We start from the raw sequence: 19,327 nt of genomic DNA, 5'->3' as shown, positions 1-19,327 counted from the left end.
ATTTTCGTTTTCTTCGTACGGCATTTCAACGATTTGTTTGATGCTAACATAGGGGTTGAGCGGTGCTTTTGTTGCTTTACGGTGGTATTGACGCAATGGGATCCAAATATATTCAATATATAGCGCTAACGCGCTGTATAGAATATGTCTGTATCCGTTTGCGTTCATACCACCGTAAACGCACAACACCGTTCAATCCCTATATACGAAAATTTAAGAATCTAAACATATTATTCCAATACAGTGAAAACAAATTCTTGGAAGGACTATTATTCAAAATAGCTCAACATTTTCATGTCAAGTACATGTGAGCATCACCTTTATTTCTTTAATCTAGATATATATTAATATGGAGGCATATGATTTGCCCGTGTCCACTACGTATCAAATCAGGTATCATATTTGTAGATACACATTGGTTAACGGTCACCTGAGTTCTAATGTTTTCAGTCGTTTGATCCATTTTGCCCATCAGCTCTTGGAGTCAGTCAGAGCCAATATGTGCAATATGTTTTTTTGAAATAATTCCAATGACAATTCAACTAATGATGCTCTAAAACATGATTTACCTATAAAAATACAGTACAGTATACCCTACTCAAGGAAAACGTGAGATCAGGGTAATGAAATTCACGATTCTGCTAGAGTACTTAAGACCTCCATACTATGAAGAATATTCGAGATATTTGTAATTTCAGTCAATTTGAAACATTCTGCCCCACCTCCGAGACTCGTTGGATTTGTGGATTTGGGAACATATAATTCACAACATGTCATGTCATGTCAAAACAGAACGAAATTGGTTGAAGGGTTTCTGAGATGTCAAAAATGTAAAATATTTTCGTCTTAGGTGACCTGAAATAAAATAGCGCGACATAAATTTCTGACTTAGAGTTCAGAATTATCATTTCTTGTTTTGCGGCAGGCACCACCTCACGCATGTACACGTGAAACAGCAGTCATTGGTCTATTACAAACACAATCTCATAATGTATTGCTGAGGTAGAATACTATAAACCAGTACGTCGTTCACAAAAATACAGATGCAGGTTCTCTTTCTTCTAGAATGACCTTGACTCCGAACTGTGGTCTAGTAACTACTTCCGGAAAGATTTTCGTCTCGTGCTGTGGATCGAGTCTGATCTTAAATCTAAACCAGAAAAAAGTCGTTTACCTATATGAATTTCCTCAACCAAACTTAATAAGTGTACAATTGATACTTTTATCTGAAATATATTGAAGTATAGAGTATATAGATAACCCAATACAGATATGCCATTGAATACTTACCGTTGTATAACCCGGGCAACCAGCACCCTCTGCTCGTTCATGGCAAAATTTTGTCCGATACAGTTCCTGTTATGAAAACAAGCATAACCAACGTTACTAAATTTTACAGTTTATAAATCTTATTCAAGTTTAATGACTCGACATAGCAAAGGTTTCCGCTTTATTGACATAGACTGTAATGAGCTATATTTCTGTAAACGAAGACTTTATCTATGTTGTTACAAATTACACTGACCTCCCTACAACACATTGCATACCTTGGTCCAGCGGAAAAGGGCACAAAACTAAACGGATCATTATCTTCACCATTGGTGTCGAGAAATCTGTTTGGCCGGAACTCCTGTATTCAAAAAGAGTATATTATATAAACTCTCTGAAACACAGATACAATTTAATGGGGTATGGGATGTAAACATTTCTAAAAGCAATTTTTTTTCCTGTGATTTTTTTTTCGAGAGGTGTATTTCAGCATGAACTACTCACGTGGATTATTTATTTTTGGGATTACTTTAGAAACCTAATTAATGGCAAACTAACCTTCATGACTTAATCACAACGTTAAAAAATATAAAGAGGGTGTGCTTATTTCAGCCACTGTGCAGGAGTGTCTTCTAAGTCTACTATAATCCAACTAAATAGAGAGAAAAACTCACTTCAAACGCCTAAAATCACATTGCATAAATAAAGCTATATCTTTTCCCAAGATGGAAAGCTAATCATATTTAAAATATCTTGAATAGACTGAAAGGCGGTCTTTTTAATCCATTATGTAGGCCACTTTCACAAAATGATGAACAAACATCTTATTTACATTGGAAGTCATATTAGATCATTGGATTATTTTTAGTAATACCTTTCATGCTTTGAAGAAAAAAAGTAATTATTTCTCATCTTTCACAGGTGTTCTAAGTCTAGTTCTTAATTGCGTAAATAGTTAATTAGGCAAATCAATCATCATTCAATTTTAGTGCAATGCATGGTCGAAGGGATGAACATTGATAATACAAAGTAAGGAGCTCTCAAAAGGGAAACAATATTTATATAAGCCAACCCAAAGCTTGAAACCCCTCGTTTATGCGAACAATATTTGCTCTAGTGGTATATAATGATAGTATACTTATATAAACCCTTACGACAATCATTGAAACTAGATCTTCAAAAAAATGCGAAGTTTTGATTTTGATATCGATAACGCTTTAACAGCCCAGAGATAACTTAAAATCTTTATTAATTCTTAATATCTATTTTTTTCTATATATCATCAATTGTAAAATATAAACAAGTTGGTGAAGGGATATCACCATTTTGCCCTCAATAAAGACCATTAAAAATCAATGAAATAACAGAATCCCTAGAGCAGCTCACCATATGGTCAGGGAAAATGTCCGGATGGTGGTGCATAGCGCTAATGTTGATCTCGAAAACGGAGTCCTTTGGAAAGAGGACGTCGTCGACCAGGACAGGTTTGGTTAGTCTCCTACCGATCATGGGAACAGGACTGTACATCCGCATCGTCTCTTTGAGGAATAAGTTAAGGTAGTGGATGCTCTTTATAGACTCCCTGTGGTACAAATTTTACTGAATTCAATTCAACGTTTAAGAACTTTTATAGTTACAAATGTAATGTGATGGCATACATGAACAAAACGGAAAAAGCAATATAATGTATAGAAAATACTAAATGAAACTGGATACACGCCTGTCTGTCTTAGCTCTACTAACTGTAAACAGGTCTGAAGTATACTTCCGCAATTAACGACAACATGATATTATGAGATTGCGGAATCACTTTAAGTTTGGTTAAAGATATCCGTAATCTGGAGATAGAACTAGGATCTAACCGATTGGTTAATTGGGCAATGGAAATTCGATGCAATTAATCATCAATGTACCATGTCTTTGAATTCTGGGAATGTTTTTAAATTTACCTTTAACTATTGCAAGGTCATGTTCACATTATCTAAATTTAGTGAAAATTCTTCTAAGATTAAGATAATGTAGATTAAGTTATACTTCTCACATGTAGTCTTTGATATGATACTAGCAGGATTAATATAAATCGGTATAATTTGTTTCACAATGGTTGTAAAATAAATAAAGCTAACATTTTACAAGTCAATATGTTGATAGATAATTATTGACAATCCAATATCTTGATTGATTGTTATCGGCAAACCAATAAGTTGATTGATTATTATCGCCAAACCAATTTGTTGATTATCATTGACAAGCCAATATCGCTAAACATTACTTACCTTTACTAAACACATGTATATACATGTTTATATAGACATTTCCACCAACTGTCGGATTTGAAGGTGGGTTATATTAATATTTATATCTATTGTCTGGTAGACAAAAGTAAGCTTAAACTGTTTTCTGTTTACCATACGGGGATGTACATGTAACTCGGTGCGCGCAGGGTTGGTTCACGTTCTATTTTCATATGTTTATTACATACTTTACTTACGAATTGTTGACGTAACTGAGCAGATTTGACGGAAATTAAATAAAGATAAACACATAAGGGTTATGAAGTTTAATTTAATAACGTTTATACTATGAACAAAAAGAGATAATAAGAGATAAGCCGTTAAGTCTACCAAGTAGGGCTGGTGTTTACAATACAAATTACTAGTTGTCATCACACGTCAGTCAATGATTTGTATAAGACCAGGTAGCAGTTTTTGAAAAAATAAAATGATATATATATTGTTTGGATTACTGATGCTCTTTAAGGCATCATGGTCGAATGTTCTCAGCAGAAAATAATTAACCCGATTCTCAAAATTCTCACATCAAACAGTTAATGGAAAAGACAGATGAGCTGACGGAAGTAAATGTCAGTAGAACTTGTGATTCCGATATAAACAACTACCAACATGAGTCAGCGGGGTATATACCACTTAGGACAGGTCGGACACAGCCGTTCAACATTATCTTACCAGCTCATGTAGTCTGTATTGTCGCTTACTGAAGTCAACTCGTTGTAAATCTTCTCCTGTTCCTCGGGATACTTGGCGCAGCAGTACAGTGCCCAGGTAATAGCCGACGCTGTCGTGTCGTGTCCTGCAATCAAGGAATGAAAGTATGCCTGCTTGTTAGATATCCTAATATGCCTGCTTGTTAGATATCCTAATATGCCTGCTTGTTAGATATCCTAATATGCCTGCCTGTTAGATATCCTTATATGCCTACTTGATAGATATCCTAATATGCCTACTTGTTAGATATCCTAATATGTCTACTTGTTAGGTATACCTATGTGCCTACTTGTTAGATATCCTAATATGCCTGTTTGTTAGATATCCTAATATGCCAACTTGTTAGATATCCTAATATGCCTGCTTGTTAGATATCCTAATATGCCAACTTGTTAGACATCCTAATATGCCTGCATGTTAGACATCCTTATGTGCCAACTTGTTTGATATTCTAATATGAATACTGTATACGTGTCCAATCGAGTGTGTCGAACCCATTATAATTGGACAATAAGATCGTAGATAAGGCCAATTTATTTTTTCAATCTGATGTCGTGATTTGATATAGCCATACCTTCTGATACGTTAATTCATGTTGAATTGAAATTAATGAGATAAGGTTATTTAAAATAAATATGACAAGGACTGGGAATAAGTGGAATAAGCAGTTTTTGCACATTTCTGCGAAAACGGTTGGTCCAAAAGTCCAAGTTGTTTACAGAAATATTTAAGGCAGGATTTTATATATCCAGGCTAATGACGTGTAAGTCCAATCGATGTGTTGTCATTTCAAGTGGCTACGGGAAACGCTTAATGTGAAGTAGCTATGGTATACGTCACTCTACATACAAATAAAATAGATAAACCACTCAAGTCCCCGACAATACCTCAAAGCTAAATGGCCAAGTGTTCCGGCCAATACGAACCTTCAAAAAGAAATGTATCCACTTCCGCTCTGATATCTCTATCTGATAGTCCCATTCCGTGTTCGTCTCGTGAGTAAAGCAGAATCTCTAGGAAGTCCAAACGCTTTTTTGTGTTTGGGCTGTCGTGAACCTAAAATCATATAACTGCTGTTATCAAGTACACAAGAGATCCCAGACGGCTCCAGGTGTTCACCACTGATATGGTCTTTGTTGGTTCTATGTAGGACTAATCGTTTCTCTACATGAATGAGTTGATAGCAAGTGGGAACTATATATGGAATCTAAGAGATCCAATTAAATTTTAACTGTAAGCCATTTTGATTTCTTACTCAAAATCAAATGGGCATAAGAAGGGAAGAAGGGGTACCTGCTCTATTTAGTCATATATGGAATCATTACAATGCAAGCCCTTCGTTCTGCAGTCTGTGTTGTATAACAACTATTTATCGTTATCAAACATTTCACAAAACTGTAATTTAAAGACAAGTAGCGTTAAGTAGAATTATGAAGATATTGATTATAATAAAATTTATCTTTTCATTACCATTTCACTTCTCCTACGTTCTATGATGTTATCCGCAAAAGTATGAACGTGATGGATCAGCGCACGGAACTCTCTTCCTTGAGGAGATAAAATGAACATCCAATCCAAAAATAGCCAGGGTTTTCTGTGAAACGAAATGTAAATAACCAATAGATCCGATATGAAACTTTCAAGTCAGCAAACTAACCAGCAAATACTATCTCAAACTGTTCAGTCTGTAATATAACCAGCAAATACTATCTCAAACTGTTCAGCCTATAACATAACCAACATATACGATATCAAAAGGTTTAGCCTGCAACATATAATCGGCAAATAATAGTTAACTGTTAAGTCAGTAAAATAGCCAACAAATACGATCTTAGCCCGTTACATAATCGACAAATTCGATCTTAAACTGTTAGGTCAGTTAAATTAAGCAACAAAAATAAGTAACCAGATATTTTTGAGAACGGCATAGCGCACATATGGACGGTAAACTGCAATTAAGTTAGAATTGATTTTCAAATATTTACATCTATCTGTAACAAACTCTAGTCTGATAAAATCCTAAAATATCAATACACGTATAGCCGGTTATAGAACATAAACAGTTGAAATGGGTGAAGTAGAAAATGGTCACTGTGTTTGCTATCAAAATCAATGTCAGGACAATAGGAGGATGTGGGCGGCATTATTTGTCACCAGTTGTGCTTGAAAACACTTACATATTCAAGGTGGGGCACCGCCTACGCCGAAGTGATCATTTAACTCACATTCTTCAAAAAGGCGAGATCATTATGGAACGTGATTTCAACTGTCTAGTTATTTGTAGCAATTTGATACTATAATAAGAGTTTTTATTCATGTCGTCAGGCTTTATGAATCAAGTTTATAAACTGATAAATATATGTTTGATAAAAGGCATACAGATGACGTTTTACACATTTAATATGATAATTGTATTAGATAGCTACGTACAATGTCCTTTCCAGACATAGTTGGGTAAGTCTCTTCACTGCTCTCACATATGGGTGTGTGTCCCTGTAAACATATAATCCTGTATATACAAGGGGGTTTAGACATTATATTATGTCTATATTATAGTTTAGGCGTACCATGCTTATAACAAATTGCGACGTTATTACAAATTGCGTGGTGACAGTGCTATAAATACCAGGGGTAATCATAGGTGCCTGTTATTTCAATTAGTAGTCATTAAACTAAATAATAATGTACATTTCATATACCCAATGGCGATAATATTAGCAAAGAACAGATAAAACAAGGGCTGGACGTGGGATCTCTGTGATCAAATTCATATCGCTAACAATCGTAATTTACAACTTTTAAGCATAAAAAATGTATTTCTAATTATATTTTACTTCGGGACAGTTATAAGTAAAATACATATCTACAACACCAATACTTAAGACAGACACGGAAATAACATCTCAAGTGCCCATTTTTATGAACGTAATTGAATGTTCTGAAATTTCAGTTTTGCGTCATAAACAGTACCAGCCCGGCTCATGTTGGTATCATTAAATGAATCAAGTTTCTAGATTTAAACAATCAGGGAGGAAAATGAAAGTTTAACCATGATGCTGAGGTCAAGTGTCACAATTAGGACGTTCATTGTTTTAAATGCACTGTCGTGTTTTTGTGTATATAAACATAATGTACACTGGAATATGTTGAACACGTATACATCGATATATACTGAATACGTAAACACTGAGGTACATATTAAACACGTAAACACTATGATATATTGAACACGTATAACTGAGATATATTGAACACGTAAACACTATGATATATTGAACAAGTATATACAGAGATACATTGAACACGTAAACACTTAGATATATTGAACACGCATACCATTGGATATATTGAACAGGTATACACCGGGATAAATTGAACACGTATACAATGAAATATATTGAACACGTATAACGGAGATATATTGAACACGTAAACACTATGATATATTGAACACGTATAACTGAGATATATTGAACACGTAAACACTATGATATATTGAACACGTAAACACTATGATATATTGAACAAGTATATACAGAGATACATTGAACATGTACACACTGAGATATATTGAACACGTATACCATGGGATATATTGAACACGTATACAATGAGATATATTGAACACATATACATTGATGTATATTGAACACGTTTATATACCGAGATATGTTGAACACGTATACATCGGGATAAATTGAACACGTTTACTCTGATAGATATTGAACACGTATACAATGAAATATATTTAACACGTATATACCGAGATATATTGAACACGTATACAATGAGATATATTGAACATGTATACACTGAGATATACTGAACATGTATACACTGAGATATATTGAACACGTATATACTGAAATATATTGAACACGTATATACCGAGATATATTGAACACGTTTACAATGAGATATATTGAACACGTATACACTCTGATATATTGAACACGTATATACCGAGATATATTGAACACGTATACACTGAGATATATTGAACACGAAAAACAGTGAAGTATTTTAATGATATCAGTTTATCAGAGTGTATAAGGATACAGAAACACATGTTAACATACTATATAAACATACATGTATATACATAGGAATGAGGAAGTGACACCATTAATGATTTTTCACAGAAGAGTCATAGCTAGCAGGATAGTTCTCATCTATATGAATATTCATGTACAATTTTCATATATACCTAACTAAGTTTATAATCTAGGATATTGAACAATGGGTTTTAAGTTTTCATAGAAAAAAATCCCCTTTTCCAGGTTTTCGAAAATATTTCCCGACATCACGTGTTTAGACTGTGCTTATAGCATCTCATTTTACGCCTTTATTTACAATAAGTCATGGATGCAGTCCTATTGGGATACTGTCTTCACTAGAATTAGAATAAAGGGATTGTGAAATTTGAAAAATATTACAAAGATCTTTAGAAAAACCTTGGACATCTCTTCGTAAAGAACGATTCTTCCACAAAAAAACGTTTGATTTTTCTACTGTTTACAATAGCATTTCCCATTCCAAACTTTTATATCTGCCAACAAACTATTGATTGATCCATGAAAACAAACTGCGCCTTCTGTTGGGCGGCTTGTTTTTGTTTTCATAGGAGGCTGGTTATATGGAAAAGCTTATCAGAACAAGTGATGTGGACCTTGTAGAGCCTTCGATTTCACCTATAGGTACATGGACGATGTGTTATCTTTTAATAACAAAATATGTGTTGACCATGTCGATTGGACGTTCTCTGTAGAACTTGGAATCCACGACACTACAGAGACTCTTCAACATCAGCCGCTTACAACGATCTTTAATGCCCAATGATTATTAACTATTTTAGCGACATCTCTGAATTCCCTACCTATGATGTTTACATGTCGATTCAATATTACAGGGCTTGAACCAATCAACACGATTTCCGTGATGGATCTCGTCTGGTGACGAGGAATGCCGTGATGGATCTCGTCTGGTGACGAGGAATGCAGCCTGGTGAAGACTATGGGAAAGTTTTATCTCGTCTGGTAACGAGGAATACAGCTTGGTGAAGACTATGGGAAAGTTTTATCTCGTCTGGTGACGAGGAATACAGCTTGGTGAAGACTATGGGAAAGTTTTATCTCGTCTGGTGACGAGGAATACAGCTTGGTGAAGACTATGGGGAAGTTTTATCTCGTCTGGCGACGAGGAATACAGCTTGGAGAAGACTATGGGAAAGTTTTATCTCGTCTGGTGACGAGGAATACAGCTTGATAAAGACTATGGGAAAGTTTTATCTCGTCTGGTGACGAGGAATACAACTTGGTGAAGACTATGGGAAAGTTTTATCTCATCTGATGACGAGGAATACAGCTTGGTGAAGACTATGGAAAAGTTTTATCTCGTCTGGTGACGAGGAATACAGCTTGATGAAGACTATGGATAAGTTTTATCTCGTCTGGTGACGAGGAATACAGCTTGGTGAAGACTATAGGGAAGTTTTATAGTCGTCATCGTGATCTTATTTTGAAATACTATATTTTTTATGCGATATGAAGTCAGAGGTGTTTGATACGTGTTCATATACCTAGTGGTTTCGTTGACACCACTTTAACTCTCATATGAAATTGGTTAGACAATCCGTATTCGACCTAGGTTTGGAAGACGCTTACACCAAATCTTACTCAACATTACAAGATGCAGTAATTATAATTTAAAAACTTGATGGTTTTACTGCGTCTAATAATGTTTTGTATAAATATAAATATTCTTACAAGAACATTTTTAGCGTTACCCAGTTTTACCAATGGCCATACATTGTCTTACACGATTAACAAACTCCGTCCATCCTTTTTCAATTTGATAGCTCAATAAACCTTTTCAACACTGACATTTGCCTGAATGACATGGGTTTCTCTCCATTAATTCTAAAACCCCAGATAGAAAGATATCATCAAAATAAAATGATTAACAGCATGTGCTTAAATGAGCTCAGTTATTGAGTCTCCATAATTCTTTTACGTGAACTAGGAATATATCTTTATGAGGTAAATGTATGTAATACACACTGCCCTCGATTGAGTATAAATGTTCATTATACTGATAAGTGAAAGACCCAAGGTTCAAACAAACTTAAACTTGAATATTTAACTGCTCATTTGAAAGACAAACAAATTGAATTTGTAGCGTCTCTTCCGATACTTTCCGGTATCGTTAGAGGCATTAAACATACTTACCCTTTCTGCTGGACATTTCCTTCATACGACAGCGAACAACGGAGCATAGTGTCCAAAGTAGCCAGTCCCACCAACTCATAGATCTCGATACTTTTCCTTTTATTCGCTGCCTTCACCAGTTTTTCCTGATAATATTTAGGTTAACATAAAACTTTTTGACACAGAAGTAAATTTCATTATGCGTGTTAGAGCCGATATGTGTCAAAATAATTCAGCACATACAATCAAAGTATGACAATCCTTGAACTTTTTGGTATTGTATTGAGGGTCGATTGAAATGCCCAAACTTTGCATGTATCATTCTGTATGCTGCGTTTTATTCATGCCTTTTAACATCATTAGATAGCGGTGTACACGTCTGTTGGATCATATAGGTGGTCTTACCAGAAAGGAAACTAAACAGAAACCTTCACTTGAAGGCAGGGGGTCATTTTAAGTTATTATGCTATGAATAAGCACATTTGATTTGATAACAACCTTTTTTTTCTGTAGCAAGGACGGAATCGAGTACAAGATAGTGTAATATAGTCTAAAACAGCGTTTTTTTCTGTAGTAAGGACGGAACCGAATACAAGATAGGTTAATATAGTCTAAAACAGCGTTTTTTTCTGTAGTTAGGACGGACCTGAATACAAGATAGTGTAATAGAGTCTAAACAGCGTTTGTTTCTGTAGTAAGGACGGACCCGAGTACAAGATAGTGTAACAGAGTCTAAAACAGCGTTGTTTTGCAGTAAGGACGAACCCGAATACAAGATAGTGCAATATAGTCTAAAACAGCGTTTTTTCTGTAGTAAGGACGGACCCGAGTACACGATAGTGTAATATAGACTAAAACAGCGTTTGTTTCTGTAGTAAGGACGGACCCGAGTACAAGATAGTGTAACAGAGTCTAAAACAGCGTTGTTTTGCAGTAAGGACGAACCCGAATACAAGATAGTGCAATATAGTCTAAAACAGCGTTTTTTCTGTAGTAAGGACGGACCCGAGTACAAGATAGTGTAATATAGACTAAAACAGCGTTTTTTCTGTAGTAAGGACGAACCCGAATATAAAATAGTGTAATAGAGTCAAAACAGCGTTTTTTCTGTAGTAAGGACGGACCCGAATACAAGATAGTGTAATAGAGTCTAAACAGCGTTTTTTCTGTAGTAAGGACGGACCCGAGTACAAGATAGTGTAATATAGTCTAAAACAGCGTTTGTTTCTGTAGTAAGGACGGACCCGAGTACAAGATAGTGTAATATAGACTAAACAGCGTTTTTTTCTGTAGTAAGGACGGACCCGAGTACAAGATAGTGTAATATATTCTAAACAGCGTTTGTTTCTGTAGTAAGGACGGACCCGAGTACAAGATAGGGTAATATAGTCTAAAACAGTGTTTTTTCTGTAGTAAGGACGGACCCGAGTACAAGATAGTGTAATAGAGTCTTAACAGCGTTTTTTCTGTAGTAAGGACGGACCCGAGTACAAGATAGTGTAATATAGACTAAAACAGCGTTTTTTTCTGTAGTAAGGACGAACCCCGAATATAAAATAGTGTAATAGAGTCTAAAACAGCGTTTTTTCTGTAGTAAGGACGGACCCGAGTACAAGATAGTGTAATATAGTCTAAACAGCGTTTTTTTCTGTAGTAAGGACGGACCCGAATACAAGATAGTGTAATAGAGTCTAAACAGCGTTTTTTCTGTAGTAAGGACGGACCCGAGTACAAGATAGTGTAATATAGTCTAAAACAGCGTTTTTTTCTGTAGTAAGGACGGACCCGAGTACAAGATAGTGTAATAGAGTCTAAAACAGCGTTTTTTTCTGTAGTAAGGACGGACCCGAATACAAGATAGTGTAATATAGTCTAAAACAGCGTTTTTTTCTGTAGTAAGGACGGACCCGAATACAAGATAGTGTAATATAGTCTAAACAGCGTTTTTTTCTGTAGTAAGGACGGACCCGAGTACAAGATAGTGTAATATAGTCTAAAACAGCGTTTTTTTCTGTAGTAAGGACGGACCCGAGTACAAGATAGTGTAATATAGTCTAAAACAGCGTTTTTTTCTGTAGTAAGGACGGACCCGAGTACAAGATAGTGTAATATAGTCTAAAACAGCGTTTTTTTCTGTAGTAAGGACGGACCCGAGTACAAGATAGGGTAATATAGTCTAAAACAGCGTTTGTTTCTGTACTGAGGACGGACCCGAATACAAGATAGTGTAATATAGTCTAAAACAGCGTTTGTTTCTGTAGTAAGGACGGAACCGCGAATACAAGAAAGTGTAATATAGTCTAAAACAGCGTTTGTTTCTGTAGTAAGGACGGACCCGAATACAAGATAGTGTAATAGAGTCTAAAACAGCTTTTTTTCTGTTGTAAGGACGGACCCGAGTACAAGATAGTGTAATATAGACTAAAACAGCGTTTTTTTCTGTAGTAAGGACGGACCCGAATACAAGATAGGGTAATAGAGTCTAAAACAGGGAATGATTTTGCCGACAGGTCCTTTATACACTATAACATCCGTTGTCTATATGAATTTATTTATTGTTAGTTTAGTATGTTTTTGCCGACAGGTCCGTTATACACTATACCATCCGTTATCTATATGAGTTTATTTATTGTCAGTTTATCAGTATCTAGATACCGAAGGTCTACATGTAAGGGAGATACACTTGCATTCTTACATCACCATTCTATAGTATATTACCTTCCTATAATATAGATAACCTTGATATAGTATATTACTTTGTAAAATACATTGCAATACTATAGTCAATTATTGTGTAATACTATATCACTTTGATATAGTAAATTACTTTGTTATAATACACTGCCATGCTATAGCATATTACCGTGTAATACTTTGATATAGTATATTACGGGGCTATGGTATATTTCAATTGTGTTACTATCTCAGCATGATATAGTATATCAACTTTCTATTATATATTATTTTGCTATAATATATAACCATGCTGTAGTATATTACAGCGCTATACTTACTATAAGCGTATCCGCTACCTCGTTATATGTAGTAACATAGGATTTGAGAATGTCGAAGTGGAAAGCTGGTGTAAGCAATCGTCTGTTTCGTTCCCACTTGGCACCTTCACTAAGCAGCAATCCGTCACCTACTCATATAATGATCTGAACTTAACATGCTATAAAGTTAGAATCTACTGCCGGTATTTTTTCTGCATACCGCACAGTATGCTATAACTAAGGACATTGATACATGTGAGAAAGAAAAAGAATGTGCTGTTAATTGAAATATATAAGGGTTATCTTTTTGATAAAATTCATCATAGTTAAGGCTTTCAGTTGTTATATATAAATATATAATCTAATTTTATATTATTGAGAAATAATTGTATCCGATTTCGTTTAAACGATTGCATACTCGGTGTTAAATACATAGTCAACTAGTTGCTCTGAGGAAGTATAAACAAACTACGTCATTGATAAAATAACTGATGCCAAACAACTCGTTATGGTCATTAACCTAATGACACTCAGTCGTGTTCTCATCGAGATGTCATCAAAACCCTATTGATATGATAATTTCCCGCCTATCGGGAAGGTTGAAAAGGAAAATACGTGATAGTTTTCACATCAAACAAAATTCTCCACTCGTCTGGCAGAATGGCAGAATGTACGATAACATTTACACTTTTCCGTGATAATTAAAAAAATAAGGTTTGCTGCCATACTCGTCAATTCTGATATTTCATAAGTTTATTTATTCATCTCCTCATGTAAGGGAAATGATTCATACTATGAGCACCAGAGATAATTATCATTATATAAATGACGAGCAAACCGAGGTAAATTATCTGTATTTAAAAAAGTACTAATTTCTATATTTAAAAAAAAATAAAATAGGGAACACATGTATTGTTGTACGTCAGAATCGACAAAATGAGGTGCAAAATATGAACAAAAATATCAATCTGCATGGAGGCCACTGAAAGGTGTAATTGTTAAATATAAAGAATAAGACTAGGTGTTCCAGTCGAGTAAGCGTCTTCAGATTCAATGACGACACTAGCCATACCAATCCAGGTCACGACACTAGCCATACCAATCCAGGTCAATCTAGGTCACGACACTAGCCATACCAATCCAGGTCACGACACTCGCCATACCAATCTAGGTCACGACACTCGCCATACCAATCTAGGTCACGACGACACTCGCCATACCAATCTAGGTCACGACACTCGCCATACCAATCTAGGTAACGATGACACTCGCCATACCAATCTAGGTCACGACGACAACAGCCATACCAATCTAGGTCATACCTGGTTGAGGAATTATTCTCAAATTGAGATGGAAGTGACATCAGAACCACTAGGTGTATCAGCAGGTATCCAACACGTCTGACTTATGAATAGCAACAAAATAATATGAATAAACCATGTATTACCAAGCCAGGGGATAAAACTGCGATATCCCTGTCCTACCCCCTTTGGTTTCGGTGCAGATGACTTGAGCAATAATTTGGCTGTCTCGGGGTGACACACGCCAAAATAATGACTCATTGACGTAATCCATGTGACGTAAGTTCTCGTGCGCGTCTTCTGTACACATTGTTGTATCAGCTCGAAATAATCAGGCACCTCCTTTATCTGAAATAAAAACTAAATAAATACTAATTATGCAACTTAATGTAGAAATAATAGTTTCGATTTCTTTAATTAGGAACAGTATCCAATACTTAATTTTTAAAAGCACGTATTTGATATAAAGAGATCGTCATTTGATTGTTAGATATTTATGCAAACTCAGTGGAAAACAGTTTGTTTTTTCTGCTTAAAATGAAAGGCAAACTTTTTTTCAAAACATTTCAGCAACATTATTTTTTTCCTATCCGTAGAAAGAAAGTTTCATAACCCTTTAATATTTTTACTTCCATTTGAACTTTTCAATTTTTTTTTAAAATTTTCCAATGACATTGTGAATATTTCACTTGTTCTGAAAATAAAGTGGAGATAATTGTGATTTGATCACCGTTGCTATCTATATTAGTTTATAAAATTTGATCATTTATCCTGTACATCAGTCCATCTATAATTTGATAAGAAGGATACAGATATAATGCATGTCAAATATCAGCAAAATATCTTGATTGCCCACTTAGTAAAAACAATTTAGTATTTTGGTGTGATCAATAAGTTTATGAGATAAAGCAATACTGTATATCAATCACTTTTAATATATGCTATTGTAAGAATGGATTTTTACATAATAATTTTGAATATATGATTATGAAGAAGTTCACAAATTACACATGTATTAGATATTGAAAACTATTATGACCAAGTATTCGGGGGCGAAGCCAAACCCAGGAATAATTTTTGAATTTTGGATTCTTTCAATCTTTTCAATGTATCAAATCAAACGTTTTTGTTATCTTAAAATAGCAAACTTTTTTAAGCTCCAATTTACAAACAAACTTTGTTTCCCGTCAAAACTGCCAACAAACTACAAACTGCCTAACTGAACAAGGGGGGCAACACCATTGCCAGAGGGCAAAATATGATGCAAACTATGAAGATACCCCGTCAATGTATTGTTTTAGTTTACTTACGAGGTTGAGGTTGCCCCACAGAGGATGGACTGGCCCTATTGTCTGTGTATGTATAGCCGCTCTGTAGAAATGGCTGTACCGGTATATAAACCGAGCCAATTTCCATAGTATCATCCCCAGGCCCAGTGTGCCACACAGACTTCCTAGAGATACGAAGGACCACATCTCGTCCAGTAGGGGCCACATTCTGTTTAACATCGCATTGGGCCACTCACCTCCTAGTGACACACTAGACAGTGCCCCACGCAGCATCATATGGAGAATTCCCAAAGGCGTTGCTGGTAATCAAGTGTAAAAGGAATTGATAATATTTGACCAATAGAGGTACCACTCCAAACCGCGGATGGGCGTAACAAACCCTAAACCCTAACCCTAAGCCAGAACATTGATTACCTTACAACCTGCAATATCGATGGTTTGGATAAGTATCATTAAAACAAAAGATAAACATACGGAAGTCAGCTGTAAATTGTACCGCAGTTATTTCGATATGTTGGATGCAAAATATAGGTTTGTGTTGGTCTTACATTGGCTTTTTTGAAAGAGTACAGATAATATATTGAAAGCGTATATTGTGTATATAAATGGATTTTCAAAAGAAATGTATCGTCCTGTAACAACTCTTTAATTGCAATACTTTTGCATACTTGAGAAGAGAATTTCTTAAACTGCTGCTGTATGGACCCAGCCACTGTTCCAATACTATACTCACTTGGGCTAATATTATACCAGCGCCACTAGTACTAGTGACGACACCAAGGCGTGTCTTTTTTATCGTAATAACGTACAATGTCCTTAACGTGTTAGAGGCAGGGCTCTACTTAAGCGATTCATCATTTAAACATTTATATAACCAGAAGTAGAAACCACAGACAGATACACTACAATGTCTTATCATAGTAAAAACATGTGGACTTACCGTAGCCGCCTGGTGTAATACTGGGTTACAGCTGTGCCTATATAGTGTAGGACGGAAACAGGATACACGATAAGTGTCCATGCATACATACATACACACATATATTTATATGCTAGAACGAAAAAAAGTCATTACTCATAAAACCAATTGATGATTTTGACATACATTTAAATGTATTTACGGGAAATACTCTGCTGCGCACAATATCACGTGTCAAATTGGTCAATGGGTACAACATAATTATCCTTCTAGAACCGTGTTGCAGAAATATATGATCTTCTCCTTTTCAAAAAAGTGAAAAGAGTATCACTTTGAACACACTAAGCTTGTGAATTTGAACTAACATATATATCCCTATAGATCTATCATTCTATTTACATGTGTAAGTGAGCATACCGAGATACATCTGATCAAATCTGATCTATATACCTGGATACCCATGAAAAAGTACCCTCATACAACATGGTAACTAACAATCACTCAACACATAAAACAGACATGAAATTTTGTATCTAGTTAGTTAATATGTATAACAAACTTTCTGAAATGGCACGTTGTGCTACTCTTTCTTCAAATATAACAGACATTTTGTGTTTGTTAATATTACTCACTGTGTAGTGAGTATCAATTGTCAACAATAAACCTGAGAAAGATTGAGTTAAAGTCTGAAGTTGACATTATTGCCAGGTTAATAAAGACTAATAATTTAAGAACAAAATGGCTAATCTGATTTTAAAAACTGAATTTATGAAAACAAGTACATTGTAACCGTTTCACTCTCAGATTCATGTATATCAACACACGTTAACATTTAATTAGGAGATACTTCAAAGCCCATTTTTGGAAACAAATCATCAACCAGCTATTTTGCATGGCCTATCCATATGACTTTATTTGTTGGAATCACGTCACGTCACATCATCATTGAAATAACAAAAAAACGAAATTTATATATTGGTTGGAAATAAATCTATACATGAACCAACATCTTAACTACATATTAAATGATATCAAAGGGTATACTTTAAAATTGCATACAATGTTACTATATATATATTGTCTATCACAAACCCTTGGTGACTTATCTTTGTGAGATAAATTATGAGGAATTTGCATGTTAGAAAACACCACGGCAAACGCTCTATATATTTAACCTGTCTAATACCGGACAAATCAACTTAAAAGCTAAGAGGATGTTTCGGTGGCCTTAAAACGAAACCATCAATATTGAATTATGTATTAATGTTTCTATTTCAATAATGTCATCCTCTTGACATTAACTATCACGTTGATGGTGCTGATGAAGTAATGTGTAAAATGCTGATGTTGTTTTAAGGTGTAGAATGAATCCTTAGGATACGACAGTGTTGGTGGGTAGAACACAAAACACTGCCAAAATTGACTACAAATGAATAATAAGTCACATCATGTTGACTTGTCACATAGTACTACGTTTAAAGGTTCAGTCGCTATGGATTACATTAAGATGTTTAAAGGTTGTGAAGTGCAAATCGAACATATGGAAAGAACCAAATAAGGTCAAATTATTCGGAGATATATCAAACATACTACGTCGGTAATGTTTCCGGAGATGACAAGAACGACATTACTTACCACTTTAGAGCGTACATGTTCCGGCTCAATGCTATCACGGGTTTTCCCGAGTTGTCATCAAATGAAGTGCATACATTCAAAATATTTCAATTACACAACACGCAAAAATTCTGTATCACGACGTAAAACGCACATTGACATTAAGCAGTACTCTGAATGTCAAAGGTCATCTCGTTTATAGTCTTGGTCTACTCTTGTTTTGAAAGAAATAAATACGTAGATATCTATATCATTTCGGAATGAAATCAGGACTTTCAAACACATGCCTATGCTCTATTTGGAAAGATTACACGACGTCTATCGTCCATAAATCATGTATAAGAATAAAACACTTTTAGAGATATTTTATGAAATGACATTTGGCCCTTTCGGGTAGGTAAATATAATTTGATCTAGTATATTAAACTGAAATCTGTGAACCCAAACAATTTCTTTGTTGATATTGTTTATTTTTAGCCACAAGTAATACTGTACTGGTGACACACATATTGATAACACCCTTGAAAGATAAATCATCAATACATTGTAGATGGAGTAGAAGTCGGGTAATGCAGCATCTGTTTCATATATCTGTCAGTGATGTTATGGACCAGAAGTGGAAAAATTTAGAGGGATGCTACGTAACACGGACAACTGTAAAACTAAAGAAAGAGAAAATTTGATAAACTTATTTTCTTTTTTGTTGGAATGCATTTGGATAATTACAAAAC

General features: G+C 35.0%; 1 protein-coding gene across 2 annotated transcripts; it reads right to left on the bottom strand.

The window, feature by feature from the left end:
* Nucleotides 1-267: 267 nt before the first annotated feature.
* LOC117333451 (cytochrome P450 4A25-like) lies at nucleotides 268-19,280 on the bottom strand. 2 transcript variants are annotated; one of them, XM_033892749.1, is made up of 14 exons: nucleotides 18,618-19,280; nucleotides 17,004-17,040; nucleotides 16,085-16,362; nucleotides 14,921-15,134; nucleotides 13,495-13,622; nucleotides 10,502-10,626; nucleotides 6,705-6,767; nucleotides 5,745-5,868; nucleotides 5,201-5,330; nucleotides 4,236-4,359; nucleotides 2,656-2,851; nucleotides 1,548-1,630; nucleotides 1,291-1,356; nucleotides 268-1,150 (listed from the first exon to the last, which is right to left on the bottom strand). In XM_033892749.1, the coding sequence occupies exons 3-14, from the start codon at nucleotides 16,337-16,339 to the stop codon at nucleotides 1,030-1,032; spliced, it is 1,629 nt and encodes a 542-aa protein (XP_033748640.1). In that variant the 5' UTR covers nucleotides 16,340-16,362; nucleotides 17,004-17,040; nucleotides 18,618-19,280; the 3' UTR covers nucleotides 268-1,029. The 2 variants fall into 2 exon arrangements, with proteins under 2 accessions (XP_033748640.1, XP_033748641.1); XM_033892750.1 differs by having other exon boundaries at nucleotides 14,921-15,122.
* Nucleotides 19,281-19,327: the final 47 nt, after the last annotated feature.

This window comes from Pecten maximus, chromosome 8 (assembly GCF_902652985.1).
Source record: "Pecten maximus chromosome 8, xPecMax1.1, whole genome shotgun sequence".
Lineage (NCBI taxonomy): Eukaryota > Metazoa > Mollusca > Bivalvia > Pectinida > Pectinidae > Pecten > Pecten maximus.
The sequence above is the reverse complement of the archived record's forward strand: the minus strand, read 5'-3'. Positions and strand labels throughout refer to the sequence as shown.